The 22,684-nt window shown below is 39.1% G+C and overlaps 1 protein-coding gene across 1 annotated transcript in view; it reads right to left on the bottom strand.

Moving 5' to 3' along the window:
• Positions 1-1,097: 1,097 nt before the first annotated feature.
• The window catches only part of LOC104849607 (beta/gamma crystallin domain-containing protein 1-like), a 28,569-nt gene continuing 6,982 nt past the window's right edge, over positions 1,098-22,684 (bottom strand). The window contains 7 exon segments of the mRNA XM_033758874.1: positions 1,098-1,226; positions 14,062-14,180; positions 14,265-14,312; positions 17,313-17,360; positions 17,362-17,698; positions 17,700-19,567; positions 19,569-19,608. Of these exon segments, the coding sequence (XP_033614765.1) occupies position 1,226; positions 14,062-14,180; positions 14,265-14,312; positions 17,313-17,360; positions 17,362-17,698; positions 17,700-19,567; positions 19,569-19,608 (2,461 nt within the window). The 3' untranslated portion in view covers positions 1,098-1,225.

Below are 22,684 nucleotides of genomic sequence, written 5' to 3'. Positions count from 1 at the left end.
TAGAAAACCTCAAGTGTCCTTCGGACCTCTTTAGATAATTATAGACAGGTTGGGCCTTGAGTCAGTTTTATCCTTCCAGACCTTTTGGCTGCTGGGCATACACCAATATGTAGTGTAACAATTTTCTTTCGGGCATGGAAGCTGGAGAGGGGTCTTGAGGGCCATGTGATTCCTAGCATAGCTGCTGGTGTAGATTGAGGTTCAGATTGTTGCACTTGGGGATTCTCATATATCTTTCTCAGTTAGATCTATAGAGGTGCCCATGAGATCACATAGTCCAGAACCTTCAGTTTAAATGCAGTAAGACTAAGATCCCAGCCTAGTTAACTGCTTGAACTCAAGCAGCTGGCAAATGTCAAACATCAAAACTCCTCTTTGCTCTCACTACGTGCATTGTCTAGAAACAGGGAGCGTCATGGTTAAAACACTTCAGTTGGAATGAGGAATCCTGATGGCTAGATGTCATTAATTTTTTAAACATGTTTGAAATGCATTGTTTTCTTTCCACCAGGCCTCCTCCTACTAATTCTTCCAAAATCTGCTTCAAAAATTTCCTCACCCCCGAAGCTTTGTAAGAATTCTTAGGTTGAATTAGTAACTTCCCCCTGCTTGCTCACAAGGAAATATGCACACATCACCCACAAGCTGAAATTTTATTGATCTTTCTTCTTGCCTTTCCACGGTCTTTAATTCTATACTGGGCTGAAACTTTGTGCACAGGTCTGCAGCTGTGCTAGACTGAGGATGCCCTGAAGTCAAAGGATAATCTGATCTACATTTTTATCTGTAATGGCTAGTAAATTATTGTTTCTAGTGTTTCTACCTAGGAATCTTTCTTTTAAAAAGCCAGTTGCATTGCTTCAGTGTCACATCCTGTGAATTATCAACATCAAGCTGATTAAAAAAAAAAAAAATCACTGCCAGCCACATGCCTGTAATCCCAGCACTCAGATCCCTTTAAATTTAAGGCCAGCCTGGGCTACATGGTGAGACCCCAAATCAAAAAGCAAACAAACAACAACTAAAAAAAAAGAGAGAGAGAGAAAGAAAAAGGAAGACAACCACTGCCTTGGAGAGCATGGTTTGATTTCATTTTTACCATTTTCATAGGCCACATGGATCCGATGTATGCTGTGTCTGTATCCCAGAAAGATAAGTCAGGGTATTCACCAGGTTCCAGGATGTAAGGGACACCTTGAAATCCAGGCTCCTCATATATCAGCCATCTTAAGTAAACACCAAGGAAGGAAGGAAACAGACAATTAGTCACTTACTTCTTTTAGCTTTTCCACCTTTCTGGTACCCAGGACCCACTGACAAGAGACAATGTGGCCAACATGATAAGCATCATGTTGTCATCCTAAGGCAGAGAAGCAAGGTGTGCTGGCCTCCTCTTTTGACCTTTTTGCTTTTCTCCTTTGCTGGCTTTGCTCACTCATTTTAATTCATATTATTCATTTCTTATAATTGTAAACATCTGTTATTTCCAATAAATAGAAAACTAGTTTTTTTGCACTGTTTTTATTTGGAGAGGCTCCAATTGGAAGACCTCAAGGATTGTTTTAAAAGATAGCAATTTGTAACCAGTAATTAAGAGTGTTCTAACTAATCATTTTCCATGATGTCAGGAATTATTGTGTGTGTGCATGTGTGTGTGTGTGTGTGTGTGTGTGTTCCAGTACCTGGACTTGAACTCAACCTTGTGCTTTCCAGGCAGGCACAGCACCACTGGGCTACATCCCCGGCCCAATGTCAGGAATTATTAACAGTGCTGATCTACCTAGAGCTGACACGGAACATGGCCCAGAACTTCCTATAAGCCTCATAGCAGTGCTATGAGGAAGCAGTAGTATGTTTTCCTTTTACAGATGAGGTTAAATAAATTGCCACAGGCCACACAGCTCTAGGGACCAAAGGCAAGGCTGATCCAAAATGACTCCAGAACCAAGGCTCCTAGTCATTTTTTTATGGTCCTTTTTTTTATTATGGGGAGTTCACCAAACACAATTTCCTCTTTTCACATTTACTTAGGATTATCACTGAGCATTATCACTTAATGCACACTGGTGTGGAGTTGGGTGCTTGTTCCCAGGCTGTAGAGCTTTTTGGTTTTTGGTTCTGATTTTAATGGCTTTGCAATATCACAGCAAGGCTTGTCAGCTGCCACTTCTGCTTTAGTGCAGGAACCAGCAGCCCCACCCTTCTATACTGTGTCTCAACCAGGAAACCAAAAAATCAAGCCTGTTAGAGTGACTCTAAAGACTGCAACGTCTTACAAATTCTTCATTCCCTGGAGGGCTCTGGGAAGGTGGGGTCACTGGAGAAGTGACTTTTATATAAGAGAGGTGTTAATGCATACCCTTCATAAACAAATATAGATTCCTGGTGATCAGTGCACTGTCCAATTCTTTCTCAGTATGGCTAAAATGCCTAGTTCTGACACTTTACTATGTCATGTTCCCTAGACATGGTACCATAAGGAGGATAGCTCTTAAAGAATTTTTTAAAGTAGTACTGGAGATTAACTCAGGGCCTCTGCACTGATCTACATGCCTAGCCTTTTTCATAAATTTTTAAACAGTCTCCTTAAGTAGCTAAATTGCCCAGGGTAGGCTTGAACTTGTAATCTTCCTGCCACAGACTCCAAGAATGCTAGGATTACACAGGCATACACCATCATGCTTGGCTCCTAAATCAAATCATTTAGCAGTAAAATGGGTTCGACGCTCCCCTCTTCACTTTTATTCCCAATTTTGGCCCGAGGCACTTTTATAGGTGTTTTTGTTAGAGATTTTCCAGGACAAATCAGTAACTTCTTACTGCTCACCAATTACACAGGGATTTATAACCACAATCTGCTCTAGAATTATACAAACACACCCCAAAGAATGTGGGAGAATGGGCGTGATATGCAGGTGGAGGATCAAAGCTAATCTGCAGTGTTAGAAGTCAGGACAACAGTAACCTGGCAAAAGGAGGTGAGCAGATTTGGGAGGAGGCAGGAATGAGGCTGGAATGAGGAATGATGGTCCCACCTGCGTATTCACTGATCTTATGCTTTTAAAATTTGTTGTGTTCCTTTTTGCACAAATATTATACTTCAAAATAATTAACTGACAGAAAAAAAAGAGGTCTGGCTTTTAAATACCTCTCTAATGCCCCTAAACCACAAGCAAACAGGGACTTAGAAGGAGGTTCTTTACACTTGTTTGTAAAGCGTGACAGCCAAGGATGCATTACACATCTTGGGGGCTCACAACAGTCAGCAGCACACTACATGTAGCTTTTGCGCCCTAAGCAAGGGCAGTTTTGGAGTAAATTCTATTACTAGGTTAACAAGTGAAAACCCTCAGAGGCTAACTCCTTCACAAGTAAATGGGCTTAATTTTTCATAAACAGGATGTATGGCTCACGAATAAGCGATTCTGGGATTTTGAAATAATGCTTACTGACCTTTTCAGTCAGTCTCTCCTTTTACAGTCTGGATTCTGAAGGGATTTATTCACCTGAAACTAAAATTTCACTTTCCTTGAAATGTGTAGGCTAGTCTCATAACATTTATAGGAGGAAGGCAAGGCAAGTAGAGGGGACACTGTTAAGAAACTGAACACATAAACTGATATGTTTGAAAAGACTGTGTTCTGAGAGTATTTCCTATAGCAAGTGCATGCTGGGAGCCTGCTGAGTCACTCGGACAACCATTATGAATGCTGGCTGCACTCATACACAAAGCATGACTCACTTTTTCCTAAATTCTGTTCCAAAATAATACAGTATTCAGGAGGTTATCAAGAGATGGGGAAATTATCTTCAGGCAATGTTAATTAGGCGTCTAAAGGTGCTCTTTCTTTTCCTTTGCACTTAGGTGATGAGCTTTTGCCAATATACATTAAAAAGTACTCCTAGACCACAAAGTATGACTATAATAAACTATACAAATATAAAACATGAGCTTATTTTAACAAACAAATGTATACAAATGTATTCACGACAAATGCATATGAACACTGCTGAAGTAATAACAATGGCCACCTATATAAACAGTAATACCTTGGCTCTCCAACGCTTCTGTTCATAATGACTTTCAGACACAAAAGCATTCAGCAAAATTTTGCTTCCATTCTCAAAGTCTGCACCAGGTAACCAACATGACCATGGCCATTTTCCCCACACAAGCACAAACGCAGTCATCTTCCCCCAAATTGTAAAACACATTAAGTTTGTAAACTGAAGTACCACTGTATTTAAAACATGTGTGTAATAATTCTTTTAGAAATAACCTTTCAATCACATAAATCAGTCTTATCCACTTTTTCTTAAGCAATTACAACTCTCACAAGGAAGTAAAGCTAAAATTAATATTATTTCCAGTTGGATCCTAAGACATGCTTATTTGAAATATTAAATATGAATGTGCCAACTCTGAGTTCTTCAAAGGAGGGTGGCTGTGAATATCAAAGCGGAAAAGGAACTCTTACAATGGCAGCAGATGTGGGAGGCACCACTTTTACCAAGCAAGCAAATGTGTTGTCACTAAGGGGAAGCTAATTAGTGCATGCCACTTGATGGGATGCATCAGAAATTCATGGTATTACGCCTGCCCAAACCGTTCAGCCCAAATCTAACCACACATTTAGAAAATGCAGGCAACAGAGGAACAAATGAAATGACATCATGAAGAAACAGACAAATCCAGAATGTGGGACACTGTGTAAGACAGCTAGCATAAGTTCCTAACAAGTCAGTGGCATAGGAAACAAAGAGATGGGGTTCTTCCAAGATTAAAGAGACAGAGACAGAGCGAGGCGTGGTGGTGCATGCCTGAATCCTAGCACTCTGGAAGCTGAGGCAGGAGACCTCAGCTGAGTTTGAGACCGGCCTGGACTACATAGTGAGTTCCAGGTCAGTCTCAACTACATAGTGAGACCCTGTTTCAAAACAAACAAACAAAAAGCATAAAAAAGAGACAGAGATAGAACAACCAAATGCATCCAAATGAATCTTGACTGTATTCTGATTTGTTAAAAAAAAGATTTATACAAGATTTATACTCCTGAGACAATTTGGACCACAGATTATATATCACAGACATACTGTACTAGTTTTCTTAGATATAAGGTGTGATTAAGAAATATAATGGAAATAAATAAATACATACATAAATACATAATAAAAATTTTAAAAGAAATATGATGGGGCCAGGGATTTAGCTCAGTGGTGCTGCCACCTGCCTCGCAAGCACAAGGTCCTGAGTATGATCCCTGGTACAAAAAGAAAAAGAAAAGAAATATGAAAAATGTCTGAAATTTTAAAAAAGCGTTACCATAAAAGGTATGCTGCCATTAATCTCCCTCAAAACACTATACCCCTCATTTCAAACACATGTATCCTATAGTTCTTGCCATTTCTTGAAGCAGTTCTGGAAGTCCTCTTTTGTGAGTCTTTAGTTGATCTGTCATGGCTGCCTCAATATCCTGAATAAACTCAAAATGTTTACCTTTCGTGGTCATTTTTATTTTAGATAAGAGCCAGAAGTTGCATGGTGCCAGACCCTGTAAATAAGGTGGATGAGGACACTTTTTTTTTTTTTTGAGACAAGTTCTCAAAAAAGGCTGGCCTTGAACTCACAGCATCTTCCTACCTCTGCCTCCTGAATGCTGGAATTACCTCCTAAGCATGCCACCCTACCTGGACTACCATAACATTTTTATGAGCCTGCCTTTCAAGTTCCTGCACTCACTGTATTTTTGATCACTCTTCATAAATATACTCATGAAATAGGACTCCCAGCATTGCTTAAAAAAGTGGCAAGAATGAAGCCAGGTGTGGTGGCACACACCTGTAATCCTAGCACTCAGGCTTAGGCAGGAGCATCACTGTAAGTTCAAAGCCAGCCTGGGCCACAGAGTAAGACCTTGTCTCAAAACAAACAAACAAAACTCAACAACAATCCTAAGAACAATGGGATGTGGGCCTGTGGGGTTTGTTTCATACTCAGGCTCTGTAAACTCACATACACATATTCTTCTGTATACATCAACCATTATGTAATAAAAATGATCACTGTTGGCCAGTATAAAAACTAACCTTGGCCAAGAGCGGTGGCACATGCCTGTAATCCCAGCACTCAGGAGGCTGAGGCAGGAGGATCATCATGAGTTTGAGGCCAGCATGGACTACATAGTGAATTCAAGGCCAGCCTGAACTACAGAGTGAGACCCAGTCTCAAAACAAAACAAAACCTGTCCCTTCCTTCAGAATGTCTGCATTCTAGAATATATATTTATATACCTTTACCTCTGGTAGATAGGTGCTGAAATTAGCTTTCTACTTGAAACAAAGGTTTATAAGCAAATTAAACTCAACAGAATTTGAAAGGTAAATTCAGTTAGGAATTTACTCATTTCCTCAAATAAGATCTGACAGGATATGCTTGTTTTGTGTATGTGCTGATGTGCCTAATGTAGGGTGAATGGGCCTGGAAGCACACTTCCTAGTGGAATCTAGAAAAGAACTCCCATAGCATAAACTTCTCTTATTCCGGCTCAGGGCGCTCGTGCAGCTACAGAAGCAAAATGAGCTCACATACTTATTATTAGTTAAATCTTCTCAAACCGCCCAGATTCTCCTTTGGAGATGTGTACAAGTACTAACCACCCTGAGCTCACCAACCAAGTTCAGTAACCACAAATTTTGAACTGACATCCAAGGCAGCTCTCATGATCCTAAGAACAACAAAAATGAACAGCCAGAAAAAAAGATGTTGGTCACTGTGCAAGCCCCTCATAAACTGTAAGCTAAGACAGGCAACTACCACCTAGGGGGCAAACTGACCTCCCTAAAAAGGTAAGAGATGCTGCCTAATGTGGTTCAGTATGTTCCAGCATGGCCAAAGCTGAGTCATGAAACCTAGGCACTGAGATTAAAATTTATGGTATGCATTCTTCTCATTATTGCCCAAGGAAAGTGATATTTCTCTACACTAATGCTTTGGGGCAAAAAAAATGTGTAGATTCCTTGAATGTGAAAAAATTCAAGGCAACAAACATGCAAGCATCTTCTTTTGTTTAGATATGTGCTCTTCCTCTCAATATCTAAATATAGGAAAGAGCCTAGGCTCACACGTTTTTTCCCTGAACTACTCTTACTCCCCACTTTGGAACCTCACACTGCCAGATTTCAACATTTCTGTCCTGAGGACTGCATACATTTCCATCTCTTCTCCCCTGTACTCTTAGTTAATGTCCAACCAGCAACTCAGACTTACAGTATCCAAAACTAACTCTTTCCACTCTCCTTCCTACCCAGCTCCTCCAAGTCTTCTCCACCCCAGTACACGCTGTAGGTCCAAACCCTGGATATTTCTCAGCACTTACAACCTACCTATAATCTGTGAGCAAATGCTGTCAGTTTTACCCTCAAAATACACCCAAGTCTGACCATTTCCCACCACCATTATCACACTGTCCCAGCCACCAATATCTCTTGCTTGTATGATTGCAACCCTCTTAACTCATATTTTGCTTCTACTCTTCCTTCTTTGCAGTCTATTTCTACACAGCAGCCAATGATCCTTATAAAACACAAATTAGATCAGATGCCGGGTGTGGTGGCGCATGCCTATAATCCCAGCACTCGGGAGGCTGAGGCAGGAGGATTGCTATGAGTTCGAGACCAGCCTGAACTACATAGTGAGTTCCAGGTCAATCTCAACTACATAGTGAGACCCTGTCTCAAAAACAAAAAAACAAAACAAGCAAAAAAAAAAAACCCCAAACAAACAAACAAAAAACCCCAAAAAACAAATTAGATCAGATTTCTTAAATGCTTTCCCGTGCCACTTAAAAGAGTAAATCCAGCCCCCTGTTGCCAAGTCCTTACCATGATGTAAGACCTCTCTGCCATGCTGTCCTCCAAGCTCACTCTGCTCCAGCTGTTGTCCAAGCCCAGCCCCCAGGGCTTTTGCAAATATGGTGCTTTTTCTGCCTGGCAGACTTTTCCTCCCTGCTTTCCTCTGCTAGCCCCATGGTAAACTCTCCTCCCTTCAGGTCTCTGCTTAAATGTTCCCAGAAACCCTAACTAAAATAGCACTGCCCCTGTCCTCCTCTGTACTGTATGTTTCTTGTGGCCTTTATTGCCTAATACATTACATATGCATTTGTGTTTGTCTCCTCCTACTATATAGGTAGCTCCATGAGAGTAGACATCATGTTATGCGTTTGCTGCTACATTCCCCGGGCCTCAGAAAGCACACAGTAAATGATTAAATTAGTAAATTTACTGAGATATTTACTCATCTCAGACACTGTATTCGGTTTACACTTTGAGTCCCCAGTTCCTTGATGTCTTTAGAGAGGCTATGGAGAGAAAAGATCTTTCCTGATTCCTAATTTTTTTTTTTTTTTTAGCACCAGGGATTGAATTTGGGACCTTGCACTTGCGAGGCAGGCAGTGGAACCACAGAGCTAAATCCCTTGCCCTCTGATTCCTCCTTCTAAAGGTATCCCCTGTAGACATTTCATAGCTTTTTAAAATCTACCAGTACAGGGTACCAATTGATGTGACTGATGTATATACTGTCCTTGGAAATATGCATCAAAAGGAAATAGTTAAAATTATTCTTTACACCCCAAACTCTGCCCTAATAAATGTTCCTTTGGTATAATTTTTTTTTCCTCTTTCCGCTTTGTATGTTAGCAAACCATCACTACCATCTTTCCTTGCTATCACCTCACCTTGGGAGGGGGTGTGCTATGGTGTTTATGTCCTTACCAAAATGCACATGGAAATTCAGTGCCCACTGAACAGCATTAAGAGGTGGGACCGGACAGGACCCTGATGAAGCAAAAAGGTCCCAAGGACTCTGCCTTTAGAAATGGAATAATCCACTCACAGACCAACAGTTATCTCAGCGGTGGGTCTGTCACAGAAGTGGCTCTGTCTCTGGTATGCACTCCTCTTGCCCCTTGATGGTGTGCAGAGTGTCCCCAGCAGCAAAAGGGCCTTCATTCCATGGGGGCTCTGACCTTGTGCCTCCCGGCCTCCAAAACCATGAGCCAACAACCTTTATTCTTTGTAAATTATCAGCTGGTAGTATTCAACAGAAAATGAACTAAGATTGGACAGCTGTTTTTGGGAAGAGGGAGCTGGTGTAGGGAAGCACACGCATAGCTTCTAGGACGCTGGTAGGGTTAGGACTGATATTCTAGTTTTCTGTGTGAGGTTTATCTATTTGGCTCACTTTATTACTTGCTTTAACTATATATTTATCTTCTATGCACTTCTCTCTAGGTGAGTTGTATTTCAAAAATTTTAAGGCAAACAAATAATAGTCATAAAGGAGGTATCTCACTCATATTTTACTCCTCCAACAAATCCCTAGATAAATTGTCCTATCACCTACTCGAATAATTGTGGTGAAAAATTGCCTGATAAGGCAGCCCACTTCCATTTCAACTATTTTTTCCATTAGAAAATTCTTCCCTGGGCTAAGTCAAAATTCACTGCTCTAATTTCCTGTCTTGTTTTATGTTGTATTGTATTTTATTCTGTTTTGTTTTTGAGGCAAGAGCTCAGTATGTTTCCTGGACTGGCCTTATACCCCTGGGCTCAAGCAATCCTCCTGCCTCAGCCTCCTGGGAGTATAGGCACATGTCACCACACCCAGCTCAGCACTATAATTTCAGTTGTTTTTTTCCTGGCATGTCCTATGAAATATCAGATAGCAAGCATAATTTTTCAAGATGTAAACCTTTCAGCTCTTTCAGGATGGCTGCTACTATAAGCCCAAGTCTCAGAAGTCACACTTCCTATTAAATTACCAAAAAGACTGCTTAAGACCAAAAATCAAATTGTGTGATCTCTAATCTACCCAGTTCCTACATTCTATACAACCAAATCATTTTCCAACATAAGCAAATAAAAGCCAAGATTCTAATCAGGAGACTGTAAAAGATGTGACTAAGCATCACCATTCACTGCAGAGAGACTCTCACTTCACAGGACCTTCTTATCGAAGCACGGAAGACTTCTGGGCATTCTATGAATTTGTAAATATTTATAAATGATATACACTACCACTGACTAATACACTGTGCATATTAGGAAACATAAACAAAAATAAATCATAAAAGTAGGTTTTACCTAACATATAAAGCATCTTTGCTGGGGTTTTCCCTGCATCTCAGTGGGCATCTTTCACAAGCCTTGGGCTTTGCACCCTACTCTAGAGACCACCATCATTCACACTGCAGTCTGCACTTTTTATCCTAATTTCTCCCTTATCTGAGATAGTCTCATTTCCTTCCAAATATTGCTGTAGTTTCCTGTGATTTGTAAAACTGGCATCCTAGGAACCGTATTGTGTAAAAGCATTAAAGGAAGTTCCATGTGTGCTGGCTCCCATCCCACCTGAAATCAGGGCACATGGTTTCACTTGCCATGAAGACATAATCTGTTACTCAGCCCTGAATGAGTCAGGTTCCTCTGAAATAAGAAAAAAGCCCTACACTGAAAATGCATTGGCCCCTCCTCCAATAAATCACTATTATTTATAAGAGAGGTGAATCACAGTGAAAAGGGCACAAAAGAATCAGAATTTTATGTGCCATAAATAAAAAAGAAAACCTAGTCAGTAACAACAGGACAACAAATCAGAAACAGAATACTGTTAAGTCCTTTCTCTTATACTGTTCTCCCAAAACAATTTCATTAAAACTCTCTTTAAAATGAAATACTTAACGTTCCCCAATGCACTTTAATGGAACACGTCTTCTGCGTGACACCAAATCCCTGCATTTCTTCAGTATCATCACAGTAAGAATTTAGGATTCCCAACGCTTCTGGCTCAGTAAATAAGTCAATCTGACTAACTCTGTAACCCTAAAAAAAATACATATATAATAAATGAATAACAATAGTTACACCAAGTATTTAAAGTTCATTATTCTTTTTGTTTTTTTTTTGTTGTTGTTGTTGTTGGGTTTTTTTTGTACCAGGGATTGAACTCGGGTCCTTGTGCTTGCAAGGCAGGTAGCAGAACCACTGAGCCACCATGCCCCCCCGCCCAAAGTTCATTATTCTTTGTTCTTACAACTGATCTTTTTTTTTTTTTCTGATACTAGGATCAAACTCAGGACCTTGTGCTTGCCAGGCAGGCACAGGGCCACTGAGACATCCAGCCCTACAACTGATTAAAATAAGCCTTCAATATGCATACTTCACAGGATACCTGCCATTTCATCCTGTTCCTACTTCCACTTATAACTTCATATTATGACAATTTGGAAGGAAACATGCTGCTTTAGTCATGCATCTCAGTTGTTACATTCAAACAGAGATCCACATCAAAAATGTATTTATTAGAACTTTGGAACATCTTTCTGTCTCCTGCCCTCGACGTTCCTGGATCACAGGAGCGCTGACTCGAGGGATCTGAAGTAACGAAGCACAGAGAAGCCACAAAATGGCTGCACTGGAGTCTCTCAACTGCTGCCAGAGTATGGCCAGCAAAAGCTGAAGAACTCAAAAAGTGAAAGGAGAAGACACTTTGTGATGATGGGATTCAGATATTTTACAATACTGTGTATTATTAATATTATTTGAGCAATGAATAAAAACATAAGGAAAACATTCCACTGATGAGGACATTTTGAAATAGGGTTCCTCATAGCTCATTTCTGGCATATCATATCATATTAAAATTGTTAAAAGGTGAATTATTTACAATACTAGTTATCACTTCCGTCACCAGAAATGTTGAGCTAGGACACACTAATGTTTTCCTCTGCTAAACATTGTTATTTATTCTTATTCATTCTAATTTAGAACCTTCCATTTCTCTCTTTTGCACTTCACAATCTCCATCTTTACTAACAAACTTGGAATTTTAATTTTCCCCTAGCAAAACACCTAGTTTTACAGGTTCATGAGTAAAAATGAAATATGTTGATAGCACTTTTCTCACCAGTGAATAAGAAGCCGGGAGATCAATCTATAAGGTGGGTTCAAATATTCAACTAATATTTTTTAAATCCACATAGAACCTCAGAGTCCAACTATCAACTGAATTATTTCTGGATTATCCTCCAAAACAGAAGTAAATTACTCAAGGTAATCACAAATCATGCAGAAACCAAAAACACTAAAGGGAAAAAATTTGTCCATAAAAAACAAGGTATGTGTGTGGGGGGAATGTAACAGCTCAGTGGCATGAGGCCCTGGCTTCAATCTCTGTACTAAAAATTCAAGAACTGTATTAGGGTCTTAGAGAACTTTAAGGTTATTGCCTTAGGTGCTATAGAGCTACCAATATTCTGTGGACTTGCTAGTCAGTAGAGAGTTACAACTGATAATATGTCAAGAAAATGGATATTTAATGCAGTGGGATGTTTTTCCTTATATGTGCAAACATTTCACTTGGAGAAATTTTAACTTGAGTCAAATCAATGGATATGTTGATACAAAGGACTACTTGCATGTTAATGGAAAGCATTTTGAAATATTCTCCCCAACAAAAGCTAAACACCAAGAAGATCCTCATGTTAATATAGGCAGTGTTGATCTTAAGTGCTTATGCTTTCACAAAAAGAAAAAAGGGGCTGGGGAGTTAGCTCAGTGGTTCTGCCGCCTGCCTCACAAGCACAAAGACCTGAGTTTGATCCCCAGTGCCAAAAAACAAAAAAGAAAAGAAAAGAAAAAAGCCAGCAAGAGTTGCAAAAGAAAAAAAAAATACTTTTATTAAAAATTGTCATACAAAATTTAGTATAGCTGGGTGTGGTGGTGCATGCCTGTAATCCCAGCACTCAGGAGGCTGAGGCAGGAGAATCAATGTGAGTTCGAGACCAGCCTGGGCTACATTATGAGTTCCAGGTTAGTCTCAACTACATAGTGAAACCCTGTCTAAAATACAAACAAACAAATCTAGTACAATTTTCAGTCTCCAAATTTAAGTGTGAAAGCCTATTTTTAGTAAGGATTATATTGAATATATGTATTAAAGTATTTAAAAACCTAGTATGAAAGATGTTATGTAGCTGGGTGTGGTGATGCACTTCTGTCATCCAAGCTCTTGGGAGGCTGAGGCATGAAGATCACTGTGAGTTTGAGGCCAACCTGGGCTACATAGTGATTTTAAGGCCAGCTTACAATACAAAGCAAGAGCTTGTCTCAAAAACCAAACCAAAAAAAAAAAAAGAAAAAGATGCAAATTTAATCCAATGAAGATGAAAAGAAAACTTACTAATTTTTAGAACTGTTAATGTCTATAGCTCTACTATCCTCTTTACTTCAAAAAGTCTATAAGCACCAGAGAAACATTTATGTCAGATCAGTGGTTTTCTTAAACTTGCTTTCTTTTATTCAACTTTTTGCATATTTCCAAGAGGCAATTAAGCTAGTAAACCAATTTTAGAAATTGCAGAAGTATTTATATTTTGTTTCTTTACTTAAAACAATCTTCTGTCAAACAGTGGAAAGTAAATGTTAGCTTAGTTCTTCACTGAACTGTCATTACAAAAATTAGTAAAATGTCTTTTCTTATTTATTATTAAAGTCACATCAATATGACTACAGTGCAATTTTTATCAGCCAAAAGCATATCATTGGCCTATTGTCTGATTAATTCAAAGTAGTGTTACATGGAAATATATGGGAAAACGAAGCTTGGTCTACTGCACTTTTCTCGTTTTCCTGCCAGGAACATGTATCAATCCAATAAACAGAAACACGATTAAAACTGTATTTCTTGCCAGCCCTGATAACACAGGTTTGCAGTCACAGCACTTTGGGAGGCTAAGGAAGGAGGATCACAAGTTCAAACACAGTCAGGACAACTTACCAACTTAGTGAGTACATCTCTCAAAATAAAAATGGACTGGAGATCTAGCTCAATGCAAAGGCCCTAATACCACAAAAAAATAAAAAATTAAAAACATAGGTATAAATCCCTGTCCACAGATAGTGTTTTCTGCATTTTACACTGATAAAGAGTAACTGTAAGTAAAGAACAGAAGAGCAAAAAGGTAATTAAGGAAAACACAGGATCCTAGGTGTCACTCTTACCATCCTCTAACAACCTTTATAAGTACCACTGGAGAGAGTTTCCAGGAACTGCAATCCTGAATGCTGCTGAAAACTTCAATGTGCTTCTCAGAAACATCAGGTTCACTGAATATCACCACCTATGAGAAAATGAAAGTAGCACACTTTGTTGTACTCCAGCAGACCAAGATAAAATCTAGACTAGAAATAGAAAATAATCTTACCTTTCCAGGTCTGGGATTGAGTTTATTTTGGACACTTCCTCTAAGTGTCTGTAATCAAATGAATAAAAACATAACAATTACTATTTCATATAACAGTCTTCTTCTCTACCTATGATCGTTAAGAGAGATCATATTTACCTCACAATTTCTCTTTTTGAAACATGTCCATCCTGCTTTATGACAAAATTATATTAACACTGTATTTAGTTCTCGCTGTTAAGAGCATCTTTCCCCTCTAACTGAACTTGCTGTTTCAGTTTCTTCTCATTTTAAACTCTTTCTACCAATGCTAGAAAATGTAGGACACAAAAGTCAGACCTAGGTTTTATGTCACTTCACAGACTAAGAACTAAGAGATTGTAATTCAAATAATCTTAGTGTAATCTCAAATACATAAATTAGGAGGTATTAATCACTTATCTACAAAGAGCTGAGTTGATTTTCTATGTTCATATACACACCCTAGCTGAACCTGTAAATATTGTGTTTTCACAGTAACATCTACCATGATGTAAACAACTACTGTCTAACTAAAAGTGTGTGCTATATGTCACAATGTACACTGCATGTGGTATATTTAGTGTTTCCTTTTTGATGGACAAAATATCCCCCCTTTTTTTAATGGAGATGGTTTTTATTCTTTAGTTTGGATTTTTCAGTTTTAAAAATGATCTTTTGTAATGATCAGATCAGTAAGTCAGAATGTTAATATGCACACAAATTTATGGCAAAAAGTAGGAAGAGCAATACTAAGACACAAAACATGGTGGGATTTTAGGAGTGGAGGCTTTGAAACTGATGGTCAGGGCTGAATTCTCAGCTGAAGGTGTGGTCACAACCTCAGAGAGCTCCCTACTCCATCCCCTTGGGCTCTCAGTTAGTGCCCGAGAGTGTTGAAGATAAATGTTGCTTGGAATGGGGCTCCAGGAATCAGTCTTTCTGAGCAGCATTTCAGGTGATGTTCATACATAGGCAAGCTTGAGAACTTCCAAGTCAGAAATACCTTTTTATATGGCATCAAAACTAATCATTTTTCAAGACCATCTGACAAGACCAGTAAAACCAGAAATGCAGAAGATAATAAAAATAGTAATTATACACATAAAAATATTACAAAACATGGGCTACTTTCAATGCTAAACAGGATGCCTCTTCTAAGGCCTGCCTTTGATCTCATTTCTCTTGCATCATACCAGAGTGGAATATGTCCCAGGACCAGAGGAAGGCCCCACTGAGCACTATTAGAAATCAAAATGCCATATACTTACTCTTTTATATGTATCTATGTCTAAACATATAGGAGATGTAAATAAACTGAGGGAAAAGCCTAAAATTTTAAACGAAATTCAGGTAAAATATTTAACACATAACTATCATACAATCAATAAAGGCTAGGACCTAAAGAAAGATCAGTTTAAAAAGAAATCATAAAAAGGTCTGGAAAAAAAAAATGGCATTGTTTCTCCATTTCACTCTAGCTGACTTGGTTTTCATAGGGAAACTGCATAATTCTGTTGTCAGACTTGTCAGATTAATTAAAAAGAACAAAGCCACAGTGGACCAGCAGAAATTTTGTATTTGAGATAAGTTAAGAATTGGATGATTTCAAAGTGTTATAGGTAGGTTCAGCTTTCAATGTATGATCCAGATATTCTTGGTGGTCCCCAATATCCTTTCAGAGTGTCCAGAGGCCAAAGCTATTTTCATAATAAGGAGAGGTTATCTGCCCTTTCCGTCCTGTTCTCTCACAAGTACACAGAAGAGTCAAGGCTCCATGAAATGAGCTGAAGGCCAATGCTTTCTGGTATTTTAAATGCTACTCAGTGTTCATTTCTAACACAGCAAATTCTGGTGGGCAGAACCTGTACAAACAAAAGCTCTTTGAGGTTCTCAATAATTTTTAAATGTAAATGGGTCCTGAGACCAAAAGGGGTGAAAGGTATTGGTTTATGTTCACATGAAAAAAGGAATCTGCTCAGCAACTAGAAACACCACTACACATTTTGCAAGAGCTTCCAGAATTCCATTCTATGACAGGGCTGCAGCAAAAACCAACATAACCCATGAAACATGCTGTGCAGCTTTGTCCAGATGAGGATAGGAACAAGGGATTCTCTGCTGGTCACAACCCTATGCTTGCCTGGTAGCTGGCTCAAAGGGTAGGCCACCGGAATTCAAGTTCCACTCATGTTTCTAGGCAAAGAAAGCCGTACCCCTGATACTCTGCCTTCCTTATTTATTGTCTTCCCTCAAGTTCAGTATCAGAATTGGGAGCAAAATGGCACAAATTCACATGAAAAACTGAGTAAGGAAAACAACTTCTTGAGTGTGTTGCTCAGTGGTACAAAGTACATTTAACATGCACAAGGCCTTGAGTTCAATCATCAGTACCAGAAAACAAAACAAAACAACCAAGAAATTAAACAAGAGGGAAACCTCTGGCAAACAGATGAAAGAAGATAGAGAAATCACTGTCTCTAAATACTGTATTTGTGATCCTCACTGTAATATTGAAGGAAAGCTATAAAGTAAATTAAGTTTTTGCGCCTCAAACTTTTGCAGGAAAAAGATTTCATAGATGAAAACTAATTCCTATTAAAAAGAAAATTATTTCTTAGATGCATGGGATAAATATATTGCTCCAAATAATGGGTGAAATCTCATAGTCTGAGAAAAAGAAAATAAAACTTCTTTGCCAGGAGGGACCTTTCCAAATAGAGGAAGCAGTTTCACAATCTTTAAAATTCGAAATACTGAGCATTTTTACATGTAATATGTAAGAAAATTGTCCTGTCTCCAAACTTTCATCTATACTTTTCATATAAACTCACATATACTTTAAAATATGTAGCTCATTATCCCTAATGACCACGAATGTCTTGAGAAGTCTGAGTACCTTTTTGTTTGATCTTTCATAAACAGGTCCTCAAATTTGTGAATACAAAATTACTGTACACAGCACAACCATTTCTAAAGAATAACATGAAGGACTCCCATTCCCCTCTCCCTATCTTTATAAACATCCCAAATGATACTATATACACTCACCACTGTGTCAGATAATGACATTGCAGAAAAAGGAATGCTTGGATCGTTATCGGCTTGATTTGAAAAGATCTGTGAAATCAGCTTCACTGTTTCCAAGATTTAGCAAATTTGACTTAAGAACACTTTCAATATGATTAGTCTTTTCCATATCATCGCTGTTCTTCAGTTTGGAAAATTTAGTTTCTGGCACGTGCAGGTTGCTTCAAGAATTCATATCTTCTTTGGTTTCCTCTTTTTGCAGGTACTTTTCCATGTGGCTTGGACTTTTCATGCTTGAATGAGAAGTATTTGATGAGTTGAAATTAAAGACCTTTAAGGAATTATGGGGCAGATTTGGCTGTTCTCTGTTAGAGCCACTGGGCGGGGCACCATGAGTTGTGGGCTGAAGTCAAAGATGGGGAACAGTTCTGAGAAGTGCTGAAAGACGTGGTCATAGTTTTCACTGATGTCACAGAGGGAGAAAAGATTTTGTCTTGTGGTAAAGAAGATAATATGCTTGAGAAAAGTGCACTTTTTTCTAGCCTCGATCTTTTAACACCACCATTGATGATATCCCTGTTCTCTTTGTCATTTGTCTCTGGAGTCACCTGAGATTCACTTTTCCCGTCAGTGTTGCCATGCAAAGACTTAAAGATGACACTGTGCTCAGTGGATGCACGTTTGGGCCTCAGTTTAGATCTGGGGTCCAGGCTCTGCATGAGATGTAAACCTGGTAACGTTTCTAGCTGGCTTTCCTTCTTCCTCAAACCAACAGTGAACACTTTGGGATCAAACACCTTTTCTAAATTGTCGTCGTGAATTGGAGGCATGGCAAAATGAGGGGCGGGAGAGTTTGGCATTCTGGGCTTCTTCTTCTGAGGCACACAAACTGTACTGCCCATCTTTTTTATAATTTCTGTAAATTTTTCCATATCAGAAGAGGAATCAAATACACTGTCATCACTACCAGCAGGGACATTCAAAAGACTATCCTGGCCATTCGCAACATTCTGATCTGGCCTTTGAGTAGTTTCTGAATAAATTCTGCTGCTTGGAGAATTAATGGGGCTAGACTCAGCCCCTGGGGGTATCCGGCTACCCTCACTTTGAGCGTGGGTAGGCAAAGCTTTGTCCAATTCGGCTGGCATGAGATATGAGTCAGACTTTGCTATTTCTTCTTCTTTGCAACAAGTGTGCTTGGGTGATGTGCTTGTATTGCCCACTACTTCCTCTTGCTGGGGAGTACAACTTGCAACTGAAACCACCTCAAGTTCATTATTGTGACAACTTGGCAACTGCACTTCTCTAACTTCAGAGCTTTCTGAGATGATGTGGGAGCTCACATCCTGGGTGCTCTCCACAGGAAGTACAAAGGACCTGAACTGGAGAAGCACCTTGGATGGACACTCATTTCCCACACCTTCTGAGTTGTTTTCTAGAGACAAAGGAGGGTCTGATTCTCCCCCTTCTCTGACTTTAGAGAGTGGCATTTTCTCACTGTGGTGAGATACAGGCAAAATACACCCATTACGGTTTTCTGACGCTTTTAGATCAGTGCATGGAAAGCCACTTATGGGAGTTTGAGCACATACATCTTTGGGAACATCCACAGGAATGGAGGTAGGCAGTGGGGAAGAAGGCTCCTTAGATGATGACTCAGCTGGGGGCTGCAAGTCAGCAAATGTATTTTGTGGCTTTGGAGATAAATCTTTGGTATCAAGAGCAGAGGGGACATCTCGTGCTGCATCCACCAGATGTTCAAGCGCAAGTCTTTTGCTTTCAGAGGTCTCAGAGTCATCTTCTAAGAGCTTCTGGTCCTGGACAGCAATCAGAGTAGTAACCACTGGTTCTGATGGGCCACCAGCATCTCTTTGCACATTTTCTGTATCATCCTGGCTGGGCTGAGGACCGGAAGCTTGCTTCGTGGGCTCTCCTCCCCTTTGTTTGGGTACTGGGAGAATCTCTTTTTCAGAGAGAGGACCTTTGGTTTCTGCAGACTGTTCTTTCACCAGCCCACCATTCTGGTGACTGTTTGGCACTACTTTCTTTTCTGGTTGCTCCATTTCCTTAGCTTTTTTGGCTAAATTCAGCTTTGCCCTCCCAACAAATGTCTTATTAGAGGCAAAAGTGTTCCTTATGCCTCGAACCTCAGTGTGTCTTGGGCTATTATTTACTCGTTTATTTTCAAATAAGGAGATTTTGGTGGCAGTGTTTCCTTTATGAACTGGCTGGTTAAATGGACTATGCTCATTTCCCAAACTATAAGGATTCTTAGGGGGTTTTAAGATTTAGTTCCACATGCTTGGGTTTGGCAGGTCTACAAGAGAAAAGCAGGATAGTTATTAGCCTAGTTTTAAGAAGTGAACATACAAATGTATTATAACACTATGAAAAGCCAACATCTTCCTTGTATATGAAACATTTTAAGAATCCTAAATACATTATCAAATATTTTAATAGATTCTTTTGTTTGCATATGAGGAATGATTAAGTTTATGTAGCTAAGAAACTGAGGCTACAGAGCTAACAAATTTATGGAGCACTAATGTAGATGTAAAGTGCATGAACTACAGGTGGAAGATATCAGAGGATCTGAAGAACATTAGAATAAATTTACATATTTAATGCACTCTCATACTTCTATACAAGCTTTCATCCAAAACTTTTTAAAAAATGGGTCTAGTAGTTTATTTATTTTTTTATTTTTGGTACCTGGAATCAAACTCAGGACCTTGCTCTTGTGAGGTAGGCAGTGGAAACCCTGAGCTAAATCCCCAGCCCTGGGTCTAGTAGATTAAGTAGTAGACATAAATAATAACCACTACTTAGAGTCAAGTTCTGCAAACATCAATTATGTGTTTTTTGTTTTTTGAAACAGGGTCTCGCTATGTAGACCAGGCTGGCCTCGAACACATGCCTCAGCCTCCCCAGAGTTAGGATTACAGGTATACACTACTACTCCTGGTTCTAAAAAAGTTATCTTAAAAGGCTAGATTACAAAAAATTAATTTATTACTGACCCTTTTAGATATTTTTTTCTGTCATCCTTTCCACATTAGACTTTTGTGAGTATATGTGCATTTATTTTAATAAATGTTGTTTTCTTTTTTATTTTGTTTTTTTTTTTTTTTTTTTTTTTTTTTTTTTTTTTTTTGGTACTGGGGATCAAACTGTTTTCTTTTTTTTAAATAATGAAACATCGTCTTGCTAAGTTGCCCAGGCTGGCCTCAAACTTGGGATCCTCCTCAGCTTGAGGAGTAGATGGGACTACAGGTATACACCACCACACCAGGCAAGAAAATATTTTTTAAAATCACTCATAATCCTACTTCTTAGAGGATATTCCCATTAATATTTTAGCTCAATTCCAGTCTTCTTATATGTATAGATATTTCAAGAATTAAGACTGTCCTATTATTAGGGTTTGGTATCTTGCCTTTTTTTAAAAAAAAAGCTTAACCTTATAGTTATTTTAGGTTACTAAAAAATTCTGTTTGCAAAGTTTTCTTAGTGTTTGAATAAAAGTCCACCCTAGATATATGTATAACAATTTAATGATAAATTATTCAACTGTTGGTTTTGTAATCACTTCTTGGGTAAAGAGAGGTTCCCCTCTGTCACATTTCTTGCTCCCTGATAGAAACAATGCCTTTAAATGTACACAGTGCTTTCTTCCATAGGAACAAAATCTGCCCTGTTTGACACTGTCTGGCCCTGGGCCCTTGCTCTCACACTAATTATCTATGTGAATGCAGTTAAACTACTTTAACTCCCTGGACTTTACCTTCTCTCTCTATGAAAAGTAGATGGTTTAGTTGTTTTTATTTCCCTTCAATTTATGATTTAGGGAATCTGGTGGTGGCTAGGAGTGATGGCAGGACAAGACTGCATACCTCCCTTCAACAAATAATCACTCCCATTTATCTGTTTATATTATTTCTATACAAGCTTTCCTAGAAAGGCTCCAAAACTTTCAAAAAATTGGTCTAGTAGTTTTTTTATTTTTTTGTATCTGGAATTGAACTCAGGACCTTGCGATTGTGAGGCAAGTGGTAGAACCACTGAGCTAAATCCCCAGCCCTGGGTGTAGTAGTTTATAAAGCGGTAGAGATAAATAAGAACCACTACTTAGAGTCAAGTGCCAACCACTTAAGAAATTCTTTATTTGGCTTACCTAATGTACAAATTTGTACATTCTATTCTACGGGGAGGAAGTTCAGGCTTAGAGAAAGTAATGCATCTGCGGTCACACAGTGACAGGCCAAGGTGTGAAGCAGGTGCTATGGTCTCAGATGTCATGCTCCTGCCCACTATACTTGTCTGCTTCCCCACTCAGGGTTGGCACAGACTTGCCTCACTGGAGTCCTCTGGTTCTTTCCATCTTTATCACTTAAGAGGTCAATGAGTTATCACACGTCCTATTAGATAAGACAGTCAGACTTTAAAGCCACTTGATAATGATGCCACAAAGGTGGAGAAGCATAAAACTCTCAGTCTCCCATATGGTCTTCACCTGTAAGAAGGCTGGGCCTGGAGCCTCTGGAAGGAGGGAGTGGTATAACTCCAGGTTATTTCCATTAACCCTCTGGGTAAAATGAGAAGCCTGGGCTAGATCCCATCAGGTGCTCCACAAATAAAAATTCAGATTTTCATCTTTTAAGTTTTTATTTAAATACTGAGTTTAATATATGCTCATAAATTTTCCCAGCAGCTGTCCCCATTATATCCTTAAAATACCTAGTCTCTCTTATTGTAAAAGCAAAATTCCTTAAATTTAAAAGCAAAACTGACTTTAAACCCTTCCATAAAGATTAAATTCTAAGACCAGTGAGGTAATGAGAAACGGAGAGCTTACAAATGCTGTATCAGTTACTGAAAGATGGTCACATACCAGGGAATACACCTTTAAAGGTTCTCACCAATCAGCTCAAGCCATACGTCTGTTCATCAAACATCAAAGTAACCCTTACGATGCAAATCAAAAATGCTACAGCTACCTTGCAGAGAGGAACACATCTGCAGATTAAAGATCTGCACCAAGATCAAAATACCTTTTACAATCAAACTTTCTGTGCTATTAAATGCTCCTACCAAGAGTCACTGCAATTAACCTAGTTGAGACTGATTAAAAGGAAGGCTCCTAAAGCCGGGCGTGGTGGTGCACACCTGTAATCCCAGCATTGGGGAGGCTGAGGCAGGAGGATTACTGTGAGTTCAAGACCAGCCTGGGCTAAACAGTGAGTTCCAGGTCAGTCTCAAGTATATAGTGAGACCCTATCTCAAAACAAACAAACAAAAACCCAACAACAACAAAAAGGAAGGCTCCTATAATTCCTGTTGCAATGCCTGCCTTATACTAATACAAGAAAGGGAAAAGAACCTGGAATCTAGAA

The sequence above is a fragment of the Fukomys damarensis genome, unplaced genomic scaffold (assembly GCF_012274545.1).
Source record: "Fukomys damarensis isolate Sample0158 unplaced genomic scaffold, DMR_v1.0_HiC HiC_scaffold_35, whole genome shotgun sequence".
NCBI classification, from domain to species: Eukaryota; Metazoa; Chordata; class Mammalia; order Rodentia; family Bathyergidae; genus Fukomys; species Fukomys damarensis.
The sequence above is the reverse complement of the archived record's forward strand: the minus strand, read 5'-3'. Positions and strand labels throughout refer to the sequence as shown.